Source organism: Puntigrus tetrazona, chromosome 4 (assembly GCF_018831695.1).
Source record: "Puntigrus tetrazona isolate hp1 chromosome 4, ASM1883169v1, whole genome shotgun sequence".
NCBI lineage: Eukaryota > Metazoa > Chordata > Actinopteri > Cypriniformes > Cyprinidae > Puntigrus > Puntigrus tetrazona.
The window spans coordinates 7,879,377-7,893,797 of record NC_056702.1 but is presented as its reverse complement, the minus strand read 5'-3'; the positions used below and the strand labels follow the sequence as shown (position 1 = coordinate 7,893,797).

The 14,421-nt window shown below is 37.6% G+C and overlaps 1 protein-coding gene across 6 annotated transcripts in view; it reads left to right on the top strand.

The window, feature by feature from the left end:
* chchd3a (coiled-coil-helix-coiled-coil-helix domain containing 3a) overlaps positions 1-14,421 on the top strand; it is a 55,651-nt gene that overhangs the window by 21,810 nt on the left and 19,420 nt on the right. For 3 of the 6 annotated variants that reach the window (XM_043236858.1, XM_043236857.1, XM_043236854.1), the window contains 2 exons: positions 10,868-10,882; positions 12,993-13,076. In XM_043236858.1, the coding sequence (XP_043092793.1) occupies positions 10,868-10,882; positions 12,993-13,076 (99 nt within the window). The remainder of the gene's footprint in view (positions 1-10,867; positions 10,883-12,992; positions 13,077-14,421) is intronic. The other 3 variants (XM_043236859.1, XM_043236856.1, XM_043236855.1) reach the window with 2 other exon arrangements.

The window sequence follows — 14,421 nt, the reverse complement described above, 5'->3', positions numbered from 1 at the left end:
ACCTATTAGAGTCTGCAGATGTTTTTATTTGATGGTTGGATGGTCCGCAGACGCCACTTCAGTTAAGCTTGTATTTCTAGAGTACAAATGTTTCCCTCCCCAACCTCTCGCTCTCTCTCTTTTTTCCTTCCTCTCTTCTTTTCGGTGGCCTTCAAATAGCGTCAGCCATAGTAAGCGTCCCCCTTGCAAATCTGCGTGCTTCAAACGCTGCTACATTTTAGATACAGCTGACTGGCCCTGACTGATAATACCCTACAATTTAATTTCCCAGGTATTAAAGAGGACTTGCTGGTTTTTGAATTGGATGTACTAGTAGGTGGTATTTGGGGAGGGGAAAAAAAAATGTTTTCCCCCTCTTTACCTTGCTCGAGAGGTCTGAGAAATGAGTTTTCTTCATCTTTAGTCTTAAGTGGGAGGAAAAAACAGTTTGTGTGTGTGTGTGTGTGTGTGTGTGTGTGTGTGTGTGTGTGTGTGTGTGTGTGTGTGTGTGTGTGTGATCTGCAGTATAAATAGAGATTGTTAGAGATTGAGATGTTAGTATTCATACAGGTTGGGGATTCTTGTAAGTTTACTTGCCTCAAGTTCACTTTACTTAAGATTTTCAACCAGTTTAATCGATAGATGTTTACAAATATTTCACGAGACAAAATGACTTGCACTATCCTGTTTAAAAGTTGGCGTAACCTTGTTTTTTAATCTTGTTTTGCCTACTTGAGCATTAGTGAGTGTTTGCAGCCTTTTTGATGCTGTAAAAGTCTCTTAGTTGTCCTGGGTTGATCTTAACATCACATAACCACTGTAGGGTTTAATTAAAACATGCTGCAAAACCAAAGAACTTCAGAGGCATTTTTGTTAATGCAAATAGTGGGCAGATTTACTGCTCTGGACAAACTACAGACTCTTGAATGTCTACACAGTCTTAAGGCTATGTTAGCTTATGCAGAATATAATTTAAAGAAATCATGTAGTTAAGCTCTTTTATTAAATCATTTATTTACTTTTTATATACGTTATCTTAAACCTTTTGGCGTCTGAGGTGATTTTGGGGTCCTTGAGATGTTTTGACATGCCCTGATACATGCAATTGGCGACCATTTTTTTTTGTGTGTGTGTGTTCAGAACACATTGTGCTACAATAATATGTGAGCAAGATGGATGTACATGTTTGCATAAAATAAAAATGTTGCTGAAAGGCCTTAAAACCCAGACTGCAGAGTTCTGAATGAAAAGTAATCAGTCTTGTAGGTTAAATTATTTAATAAAAAATTGTTAAAATCATCCTGCTTACCCATTCACAGAAAACAATATGTTGACAATAATCAGCTGATTTAATAATATTTAAATTGTAAAATAATAAATATTTCATTTCCTTAATTTAGTACCAGTTACCTGCTTTGTTTTAAGTTCTCATTAATGTATTTTTTAATTTATTTAATTTCATTATTTGGAAAAAGCTGGCTGTGTGATTAGCATGTAGCACGTTTCCCTCAACACCATTAAATCAGATAGCTTTTGTAATGGCAGTAAATGCAAACTAAGATCTATGTGCCAACAGTGGATGCAATTTGTGACTCTGCAAAATGATGTTGTGCCAATGCAGTGAGGTAGGCTTGCGTATTTTTTGGGATTTATGGTAATCCAGGACTAACCGTGTATGTTGAGCATGTGAATGTGTGGGTGTTTGGATGGCTGGTTTCAGTTTCAGTAAATTAGGTGTATAACGCACAATCCCGCTTTGTGTGTGTGTGTGTGTGTATGTTTCGGTGTCTGTTTTCCCTCATCTCCTTCTAGGCTTGGGCTCCCTGCTGCTTCCCCCTTGTTCACGGAGTTCTGTAGCCTTTGCTGCCCACATGCAGTGCCAGTGTTCTGAAACTGGCCCTAATTGGCTGGGTCTCTGGTTGGCACCGGTGCCCGGCGCTCACCCCGGCAGCTAATTGGCTCAGCCGGCCGCCCGTTTCCACGAGCTTCGGCCAGGGTTGGATTGATGGATGGCAGCAGGTGTCAGGAAAGCTGCTTTCTGACAGAGCAGCTTGTGAAGTCAATTTACAGCCCAAAAGGCAACAGGAGGGTTTCTGCATGTAGCCGTGCCTCTAGAGACAGAAGGTATTTGAAAACACTGCTATTTTTAGACCTCATTTTAAATCTTGAAACTGACTTTCCTCAGTTATATAAAACGAGGGGGGAAAAAATCTCTTTCTCTGCAAAGGTGGCAGAGCTCCAGAAAGACTGAAATAAGTGGAATATAGCTGTTGTGATCTGGGCTTTCCTTACCCACCGCCCTAATCCTTGATTATCACACTTCATTACGAGCGTAGATTTGCAATTAAATTTCGCCGGAAGCATTGTGAGCAGCACAATGAATAAAGGTGTATTTTGACTTGGTGCTGAGGTGAAGGACGCCGAGTTGGAGAAAAAGAAGAAAAGTGGCATAAAGGCGTAAAGTGAAGAATTATCTGTAGTAGTTCATTTGTTATACACATTTCTGAAATGGTTGTTTCTGATTGGCCAGTTGTAGCATTCTGCGCATAAATTTTTTTTCGAAAGACTGCAGAGCTTTTTTTTTCGCATAATTAAATGATTTAAGTCAAATCGATCTTTCAAGTCTATTTATTTATTCATTTATTTGGTAAGTAGACTTTTAATAAAGAGGATAATGTACAGTCAGACGGTCATTATGGCAAAATAAACCCTTTCAGGGTGATTTAAGACCCCTGCTCCGCCGTCTGGGTTCATTTTGCGATAACGACCGGCCGACTGTACATTATCCCTTCCTAAATTTACATAGTAAACATGATTGAACATGTGTCTTTGGGTGAAAAGGGCTGTACTCGGATGCGAATGGACCAGTTCATGAGGTTTCTCCAGATGGACAAATGCCATAATTAGATTTCCACTAATGCCCATATTGACTTTGGCTTTATTCACCCTTGATTTATTCTTTGTGGACTTGCTGCTACCAGCTGCCTCAGTTTCATTTTGTTTCCATGTCATCTGCATTAGCAAAATAGTAAAAAAACATGTTTTTGCAAATGAAGACAACACTTTCCACAGTGAATTGAGGCACGCTGATAATTGCTGAGAGTGTGGTGAGAGCACAGCCCTGCTGTTTATCTGCCTTTAATTGGGAAGATGCCCAAATGTGAGCACAGAGAGAGCGGCCACGTGGGAGTTACTGTCCTGCCACTGGTCACAGATCCGCGGGAGAATCTTTTAGCACAATCTAAATTCTCACTCCCACTTTTTGTGTGTGTGTAACTCTCAGAATAACCTGGAATAAATTCTGAAATGTTTTTGTTTCTACACGTTTTAGTTGCTGTGTGGTTGCAGAGTTATTTCAAGTTGTCGCTAAGACATTTCTAAAGTGTTTTGTTTAATATAATTTATGTTTAATAAAATGTTTAAAAAATGCATTTTTGTTTACAATATACATTCAAGCAAAAGCTGTTTTTTAGTTAACTTTAATAATAAAAAACCTTTTTTTATTTAATATAAAAGTACATTACATGTAAAATGTATAATAAATTACAATTTATACTTAATGTACGTTATGAGTTATTATTTTAATGCAGTTTTATGGGCATTGTGGTTCAGTTTGCTTTGTTTACAATTGTTTCACAATTTAGTTTACTTTTTGTTTTTGTTTGGTTTGTGCTTTGGTTTTTGTTTTATTTTTCTTTGTGATTTTGTTTTGCTGCCTTTTTTCACCAAGGTTCTTACGAAAGTGACTCAAGTCCCTTTTTTTAAACATTTAAGCAGATTTAAGCAGAAAGATTTCAGATGTCTCTCTGATCATCGCAGGTGATAAAGGAAACAAGACCGGTTATTGTAGACAGAAGTGGTCAAACAAGGCTCACCTTCAACTGCCATGGAAATAAAGTTGACTGGGAGATACCAAGGGCAGCCCTCTTTTACCCAGAAGGCCCCAGAGGACATGAATATGTAAACAGCTCCATCTCGTTACAGTACTGCCTGACTGGGGTCATACACACAAAAGTCATACGGTCATCATCAGCATGAAGTCCAAAGTCAACTGCATGTCTGAAGGGCAGCCACACTTCTCTTTCTTTTTCTCTCAATTATGTATCTCTGGTTTACCTTGACCCTCTCTCTCGCTCTTTGTCTCTCTCTTTCTCTATCCCCTCTTATTTGTTCCCTTATTCCCTTGAGGGAGAACTTTATTCCAAAGGCAATTGTTCTGCCTTTTGGGTCCCTTCGTGTGTCCTCTAGTTAGATATTAGCGAGAAGAACACTCTTTTGTTTTGTCCTGGATCTCCGCTCTATTGTCTACCTCTGCTCCTCTCTGTCTGCAGGGGTGTCTCTCTCCTCTTTATTCGGCTGTTCTCTCTCGGTGGTAATAGATGGCTTAGCCCTCCTTAGAGACTGCTCTCCATGAACGTGACTGATGATTTGATTTCCCCATGGTTTTCCCCATATGGCCTCAGCAGAGATAACACAAGCTGAAAAGTGCTTTAGCCATCAGTTAATACCTCGGGCTGCTGATCAGTCAATTAATCAAACTCTGTGATCGGCTTGGTCCGAGTTTGACCCGTGGACTGACAGCTGGCCTGGCACAGACATGGGCTCGAAACCTCATTTTTGACATTGTAGTCGGTCTGAAAATCAAACGATTAAATAAAATAAAAAATGTACGTTTGTCCTTATGATTTCTTAATATTTCATCATTTAAATTATAAATGTTATTAAATTAATTTAAACTGTATTTAGGGTTTACATAATTGCAAATATTATATAATTCATACACTGTTTTTGAAAGAAGTTTAATGTATATTATAGGCATTTAAAAAAAAAAAAAAAATATATATATATATATATATATATATATATATATATATATATATATATATAAAATATATTTTTTTTTTAACAACAACAAAAAAAATTCAATAATAACACCTTCATCGCATTTTCACCATCCTTCAAGTTTCCATTTTTACATTCATGTAAATAATGAATTTTGATTTGGCTGTTCTTGCTGAAGACACATTATTGAAAAAAAAACATTCATTATAAAATGTATTTTTACATATGAAAATTGGCCTGGATGTGCAGAGAGTGAGAAAAACTATATTTCTCATACAGGCCTTATTAACTCAATGGTGTTAACACAGCAGCTGTCTAGCATTTAATTCTTTTTTTATTTTATTGATTTTTTTTTTCTCAAAGTGGGCCTTTGATTATATTCGGTGATCTGATGGCTTAAGGAAAGGTACTTGCATCAAACAAGAAACAAATATAAATGTGCAGCATTTCTGATTAGAATACACTATTTAAATGACTGTATTCCAAGACCAGACACTAATTTTGATATATCGGTCTATGAGCGTATGGGCTGACTTTGTCAATTCTTATGGATTGGATGGAGATACTTCTTGACAAGTGAACAGAGACACACATGCTTGTGTGTGTTAGGGCACTGGATCGATCGTGGTGTCAGAATACCAAGACATTCGTAGAGTGGGGGTCTTGGATATAGGGCACCAAGTCTGATTGGGAAATCTTTGTATCTGGTCCCTTTAATAGTATAGGACAAGCCTTCTGGTTGACCGCTAATTTGATCTTTGCTCACAGAAAATGAGGCCTGGACTTTGCCAGGACAGTTCATTTTTTTTCCCCTTGTCTCAGTGGAGGACATGTCCAGTCCTACACAGGGGGCCGTCAACTCCTTCTGCCTACGCAAGAATGACCTGTGACCTCTGTTCAGCATCCCTCTCAATTACCCACTGACCCTTCCTGTCATGGCAGCACAGACTGCTGGGTAATACAGCAGCTTCCCAGACACCTCTAAGCAGGATATGATCTCAAGGGGGCAAAGGATCGTCCCGTTGAGAAAAACGGTTCGCTCGAAACCGTATGAAATCTTCCAAGGACTACCTTATTTGCCACGCATAAATCGACCTTGTTAAAGGTACGTGGACGTTTTATCTGCACCGAGTCTCCCGAAACAGTTTGCCGTGGCATTTATCATAATGTTTTTTGGAAGCTTCCAAATTCAAACTCTTTGGTTTTTCTTCCAACTTACACTTTTACGCTCTCTCATTATCGCTTTCATTCCCGTTCTTCTCAGTGCCAATTAGATCTGAACAGGCTGGCTGTGGCCCGACATTTGACCTTCGACCTGTGCCTGCTGGACGGGGTGAACTCTTAAGTTTGTTCTGGCAACTGTGTTCCTTGTGATGGATGCCGGGCCCTGAGTAACTCTGACCTTGTTCGTTTCGGCCGTCGAAGGTCATGGTGAAAGAGACTACGCTTTTAACAAAGAGCTTTGATTTGTCGTCTCGTGTGCGGCTCTCTGCTTGCGAGCGTTTTTTCCGCTTCGTTAAAACCGCGTTCACCTCAGGTCGAGACGAAGGAAGGCACGAACCATCCAGACCCAGGTTGAGGTGCCGAAGCGTCACTGTACTTTGTGTAGGAGAGCGGATGACGAATCAGTCAACGGGACGAGAGTGGAGATACTGTAGAAGCCTGAAAATGGGAAGAACAAGGCCTTTTTAAATATCTCCCTGACGCAGCACATGCTTTTACCTGTTATGTAGGTACATTCCACGCTGGTTCAAACTCTGCAGCACTCGGCTAATTAAAAACATTGCTCTTCTTAATTATTCAGCTGCAGCTAATTGATATTCAGCGAGACACTCTTCCTTCTAAACGACCCGTTTAATTTGACCACGGGGTCTGCTGCGATGATGCCGAAGTCATCCTGCCATTCGAGAGCGGAGATTGTGTGGGAAGAGCTTGCAATTAAAACAAAGGTTTTTTTGACGTAGTATATTGTTCTACTTTTGTTTTTGTTTTTTCTTAGTTTTTTTTCCTTCTACGGGCCGAAGGAAATGCAGCCCATCTGTTGCTTTGGACCGTGTTGAATTCTCACTCACCAGATACACAATGATAAATGTCACTGGGCATCTGTTTTTATTGCTCATTTTACAGAAGATGCCTTTGTTGATAGTGCTGGTTGTGTCTTTAAAAGAATGGCTTAGATTATAGGCAACTTAATGTCTGTCTGTGGCACGCTTGGTGTCTGGCTCATCCATCTATGTGGATAAACGGATGGGAAATGCATTTACAGTTATTGTATTTTTTGTTGAAGGACTTATAGCATTGTGCGTAAACTTGAGATTGATAATAACTCGAATATTCCATTGAATCACGCAGTGAAAGATTTTGTTATAATGGGTGCGAGTGGGCGACAACACGGCACAAAAATCGTCTCGGGGATAGCAGTGTTTTTAATGGGTTGTATAATAAGAAATCAAAATTTCATTGACCTTTTGAAATAACAGTTCATTGTATTCTGAAAGCTTGTACTTTCAGAACTCAAAACTTTCTTCAATGTTTAAATAATAAAAAAATAAACAAAACTTTTTATCGAAACTGAGCTACAAAAACAGCTCGTTCTGAACTACTGACACAAGTCAGATGAGCAAATAGATAATGTTTGGTATTCAAAACCTGGCACAAAGTCACAGAAATAAGAAGTTTCATTTAGATTATTATTCAGACGCTACTACTTCCAGACACCAAAAGGTCTTTAGAAATGATTTCAAACTTTTTGTTGTGTGTGTGTAGCACCTGCTACTCTGCATTTTTTTTTTTTTCCTGAAGAATCATAATGTTGGAAACTTGGCCCAGAATAAAGTCACCAACTGCCAAATGTGATTTCAAAAAAAGGCCAGTAACTTTTAGAAAATATAATATCATTTTGAAAGTAATGGTAAAGATGTCTTCTAATGGATAAAAATTGGGGATGCCAAACAAATCTGAATGATATTTCTTTATGGTCAAATATTTGTTTTGTATATTTTAAAATGTTTTTATTTAAAAAATATAATATAATAATATGTAAGCACTGGTGTGAGAGGCTGTGCTGTATCATGAATAAATCACCCCTAAAGCTGTGATTTTTAAATAATAACAACAACAGAGAATAGCTTATTATCTGCTGCGTCATTTATTTTTTAACACCGTATATGATATTTTGCCACGCGCGTACATCTGCTTCTCTCAGCATAAGAAAACGTCCGTTTTCCGTCTTTTAGTTTTAAAACTGAAGCGTGGCGTAGCTCGAGATTGCAAGTGTCATTACAGTGTAAACTGATGGACATATAGATGCACAAAACCATACCTGAAACAGAATAATATTAAGAGTAATATCCCCTTTCAAACAGACGTGCACACACATCCGCATGAGAAGCTTTTATTAGATTTTATTATTTTGTCCTCAAAATTAAAGATGAAAGGTACAACATAATGCCAGCAGTTTTATGTCATCCATACTCCATTAAATAAATAACAAACGTTTAATTTTGTACATGGAACAGTTTTATGCTGTTTTATTGATTATGTTGTTAAGGGTGGTTGCTAAGGGTGTTGCTAAACGATGCACAGAACCATCCCGGTCCCGTGACCGTTCACCGTTAGCAGGTTTTTTTCAGCTGTGATTTCAGTTTAAACAGATTAAGCGAAACATTCCAACACGCGTTGCTTCGAAGCCCACTTTTCTTCTGACGGGGAGTCACCGGTTTGTTTAAAATAAGAAAAACAATCTTTACGGAGCAGCGGGACTGCAGTTTGCTGTGGGTCTCTCTCTGTCTCTCTCAAGAGAGGTGTGACATCTTGTATGATAAATCACTCTCATTGTCCTCCCTCCCATCCACCCTGTCTCTTGTTCTCAATGTTTGTATTTTCACTTTCACTTCTCAGCCTCCCGTCCTACTCCCTGTTCGTCATTAGCGGGATAATAGCAAGCGATTGGTCATGTGACTCGGGGGCCTTTGTTAGCAGTGTAATGTGATTATATGACCTGCAGGAGTCTGAATGAGTGTGATGTGATGGAAATAATCCTGACAGCCTGTGTGACTGAGCGACGGAGGGCTGCCATATGCCCTCTGTGATGCGTTGAATGAGAGGGAAAATCCCCGCGCGCACATCGGTGGCGGCGCCTCCCTGTTCTTTAATTGCTCATTGGATGCGCTTTCACTGTGTTTACCTACTGGTCTGTGAATGCAGCTGCTCCGTGTGTGTGTGCGTGCGTGCTGAAGGTCAATGGCGCTAGCTGCATTTCTTTCCATAGAAAATTTTAAGCCGTAATGTCTCCTTGACTGATTACCCACAATGCTTCTCGCCCACGCAAGGGCCTCGATTGGCTCGCAGGCTCGAATGTGTCTGTGTGCATGTGTGAGTGCTGGAGGGGAACAGTGCAGAGGTTAAATTTATTCTGCCAGGGGCTTGGTCTGTTTCTGTCGAGGGCTGTGGGTGTTTTTGGGGAGCAGTTCTGTCCGTTTTCGCCGCTGCAAGTGTGGGACTCGATTAAACCGCTTGATTAAACTAAATCGCATTGCTAATAAACCATGTTGTACACACGTGTGTCACGGGCCGCTCTAAACCTACCCAAAATGACCAGCCTTGTTTATTTTCTTAAAACGTGTAATTTGTCTCATTGTGAACAATGTGAAATCAGATCATATCACTAAGGCCTCATAAACTATGTTGGCTAGTAAATAAAGCTTACCAGTAGCCAGATATGTGTTTTGGATTTATTTTAGCAACACATTTGGGCTTCATGCTGTTATCTAATGGCCATCGGCCATTCAAATCTCAGTGGGTAATTGGTAATTTTGTGCGTGTGTAAGAGGCGGTGTGGTTTTCATTGAAGTCATTTTATTTTGAGAATTTTTCTTTTTCATTTTAATGTATTAAAATATAAAAAGGCTGTTTATTTATATATTGCACAAGTTTTAGAACACCGAAGCAACATCTCATTGACATATCGACCAACGCAATATACTAACCCCGGCACAAATTAGCATAGTTGCAAATAAAGAAACCTAGACTAGACCTGGTATTCCAAGTTGTCTTATTTCACAAAGTGATGTTCTTTTGGGATTTAAAATACTTGATGAATACTTGTGGAAAAAAAATCCTGTCCTTTCTACTATATCTTTCCTCCTCATAGCACCAGTAATTGCTGCCATATCAAGCGCAAAATAGTTAAATATAGTAGACACTTTTTTTGGGGGGGTGTTTTTTGGGCGCCAATGCCAGTTGTGAAAGAAAATATTAGCATTGAATTCAGGTTTACTATAAAAAAAAACAACTTTTATTTAGTGCTTAAACTGTATTGATTTTGTTTATTATTTTTATAAAAATTATTAACTGCAGTAATAATACCATTTAATTTTTTTTATAGATACATTTAACAGGTACAAAGCCAAATTTCCAAGTGCTCTCAAGAGAACCAGACCAAAAAAATGTATGTGCACCCTTGGTTATAATGATATCATGTGGTAATGTTGCCTTTCCAGTAACAAAATGAATGAGAATTTAGTGTGTGCGTGTGTGAGAAGATGAAGAAATTTAATTTTCTTTGGGATTATTAACTCCTCTTAGTGACCTAGAAATCGTGTGGCAGACTTACCTGCGAGTTTATACATTTTATATATATATATATATATATATGTATTGAGAGTGGAAGAGAAGTTCATCAGCGGCACAGGCCTCCATGAGCGCTGGAGTTAAGCTCTGATCGAGATTGCTCTGCTCTGATTAGATTTAGATTAGATCAGATTTTCTCAGGTTTAGATTTTAGATGAGATTTGTTATGAAGTGTTTGATAACAGAGAGCAGATCGTGCGGTCTCTGTGTCCCTGCACTACAGTAAACACCCCACTGCTTTACACCGCAGTTTGTGTGTGTGTGTGTGTGTGTGTGTGTGTGTGTGTGTGTGTGTGTCTGCGAGCTTCAGCCTTTGAATACTGAATGTAATTATAGGAACTTCATCGTTAAATTGCTCTCTCTCTCTCTCTTTTTCTCTTTCTCTGTGCTTTTTCTTTCTGCTCCCTTGCTCCAGCAGATGGAGAGAAAGGTAAGGCATAAGAGGTTTGATTTATACATCCCATATCTGTCTCAACCTGCTTCCTGCTGCAGTACTGCATGCCTAAAAAGACTCTCTCTTTTCACTCTTTCTTTCTCTCTGTCTCGTTTGCTCTCTTTTTCAGTATTTTTTCCTAATCATCTTTTTTTTTTCATTTCATGTCATTTTCTTGCCATTGTGTTTGTACACCAGCTAAGAAATTATTTTTCATTGTTGATTCGCTTATGAAATAAATTAATCATGGCTGAATGTGAATTGCCTTATCTATATCTCAGAACTTTGGCTTAATGCCTCATCTACACTACTACATGTTAGCATATGCTTAATATGACCAGCACGACATAATTCTCTATAATTGTTACTCACTCGTTGTTTACAGGAAAAAAACACCAGAATTTTAAGTTTATTTTTTGTTATTGAAATATTATTTATTATATATATTTATATATAATACCTTTGCTAAATTTGTTATTCCATTTGATCTTTCATTTAAAAAAAAAGATATATAGCATATTTTTATAATAGATATTTACATCTATTTACATGTATACGTTTATATAAATTATATCACACGTAAATGTAAACAAATTTTTTTTTATATACATGCATGTAAATAAATGTATATAAAAATAATAAATATACACAGCACACACTCATATATCATGTCAAAAGACTTTTTTGGTACATATAATCGAAAAAATCCTAAATTCTATTCTAAATGTTCTAATGTTCTAAATGCAAAAAGGCCATAAATAAAAATCTTAAAATCAGTAAACATGGTTGTCAGTATATCTCCTCTCCGAATGCGTTATAAATGAGTGAGGGTCATTTCCAGTAGCTGAAGGTCAGGAGTGACGGAGGGGGAGAGAGAGGCATGTGCGATAGGACAGAGAATCATGGAGAAAACCATAAAGATTCTCTATTCTTAAACCGCTGATGTTATCGCTTTGTCTCTTACATCCACACACGCGCTAAGCCTCTAACACACTGAGATGTTTTAGTGAACATTCCCACATGAACCCTGTCATGAACCGATGCCCTTGGAATAATCAAAGGTCTGTGTCATCTTTCACAATACCAGCTGCCTGAGGCCATAATGACTCTACTGCATCTAATGTGCTGCTGCTAAGAAAGTCCACAGTGCTGCTATGTGTCAGGACTTGGTTATAATTGTGGCTGAAGAAATATACACAAGTTATGTTATTAGCTGACCCCAAATTTTACACTCCGTCATCACTTATTCTGCCTTATGTTGTTACAGACCTGACTTTCTTTTCTTCCTTTTTCACGGAGCACAAAAGGAGAAATTTAAATATTTTCCATACGATAAAAGTTATGGAGACCAAAATGATTTAAAGCACCATGCAAGTGCTTTGCATATGTTGCACTCTGAAGTCATGCAATAACCCTTTTTAGTGAGGAAAAACATATTTAAGTCATATTTCACTGTTGATCTCAAAATGAGTCTGCATATATTGAAATATGTTGTGTCCAGATAAATTTTTTTCTATATTTGCTTGTTTTTGCACGTTTTATATTAGGTTTGCAGCACTTTGAGTAATATAGATGTCCATTATTTAATACACATGTTTAATAGCATTTTGTGGTGGGAATATTGAGATGTTATGGAATTAAATGATATTTTTACACTTTTTAACTAATTTACCACTTAGAAATAACACACATATACTTTTGGAAGAAAAAAAATGTTTTGGTGATAATGGAAATTGCACCAATATTTTTATGATTTTTATACTTTGATTAAAGATCTGAAACAAGGATGAAACAACAAACAATACACTCTGATTATAAGAAAGGTGCATTATAAATAACATTTATTACATTTATTTACATCCATTTTCTCTGTTCTTCATCTAAAATATTCCTAAAATGATTTCAGAAGCTTTTAATATAGCGAACAAGCCTTATTGTAAACTCTTAAATTATTTTTAAAATACCTTTTGTCACCATTTGCTATAATTGTATGGAAAAGAGCAGTTTGAACACCACACTAAATATCTCTTGCTGTGTTCCACAGATGCTAGAAACTTTTCTCCACACTGTATTTGTACTGAATCCAGTTTTTATGTGTTTTTCACAGGCTAGACAGTTGGAGGAGAGAGACAAAGAGCTCCGGAAACAGGATGCCTTCTACAGAGAGCAAGTGGCCAAGCTGAAGGAAAGAGTATGACCTACACATTTGCACTTACATTATCCACAATTCCTGAATATATAGCGACGAACACTAAAGCGCTGCATTATCACTAACATGATATGATAACCGTAATGCTTGACAGCAGCTCACTAATGCGCGGTGCAGAATGTGAGATGAGCTGTCCTCGGCTGTAGAGGCAGAATGTGAGGCAGCCTGTCCTGTGTTACATAGAGGCAGAGGTGAGACAGACTGTCTTGCTCTACAATACCATGGTGAGGCAGGCTGTCTTGATCTGTAATGTGTAGCAGAGGCCCCTCGGCAACCTTGCTCGCTCATTTGTTGTGTCCTCAAACTGACACCCTCCTGCAGCTCTTGGTCAGATCCTCCTCTGAGCCTCTGGGATGGGAGGCGTCCACCTCTCCGTCCTCAAACGGGCATGCACATACTAAGCTCCCAGAAGGGGGGGTGGAACTGTGCAGAAACGGTCGATCTGTGGTGATGACCCCTTTGTGGTAGTGCAGGTTGTGTCCATAGGTGTTTCGGCAGCTTAGCCCTTTGCTACCATATCTCTTGGCACTCATTCAGCTCATTTAATCTGCAATTTCCCTACTTTAGTATCAGCAAAAAACACTATTGAAAAAATGGATTTTTCAGCAAATGTGGGCTTAAGAATTCTTTTTTGAAAAATATTTAAAATGATTGTTAGAAAATTAAGAACATTCTTAAAACACTCATTTATTTAGTTTTTTTTTGTTTTAACAATTATGACATTTACAAATTCATGCATTAGGAACATTATTTGGACATACATTATATCACGCAGTTTGCTTTTTTTTTTTTTTTTTTTATTTATCTATATATATTTTTTTATTTCCTAAAATGCTATTAATGTACTATGATTATTTTATTTATTTTTTTAATGTAATGTCCGGTTCATGTTAAGCCTAATTTGGTTCCTAGCACGTCATGTGTTCACACAGTTTGTGAAGAATTTGATAGCTTGATTTGAAATGATTAAAATGAGCAAATATCTAGATAACAGCCAATTTGTAAACAAGTATGCTAACTTCCAGGATTATTTTTTTTTTTTAAAATGAAAATAAAAAGGCAAAAATATTTTGTTAGATTTCTGAACATTACATGTTTTTCTATTTTATACACATACATATACATACATATATACATATATGTATATGTATATATGTTTGTAAATGTGTATATATATCTGTATGTGTTTGTGTGTGTCTGTATATGACTTAATATTTTATCATATATATATTAATTCATGCATTCATATTTTGGTTCAAGAAACAACCAAAAAGATGATTGCATCAAACTAGCACAGCACCTGCCTTTAGCACAATTACATTACAGT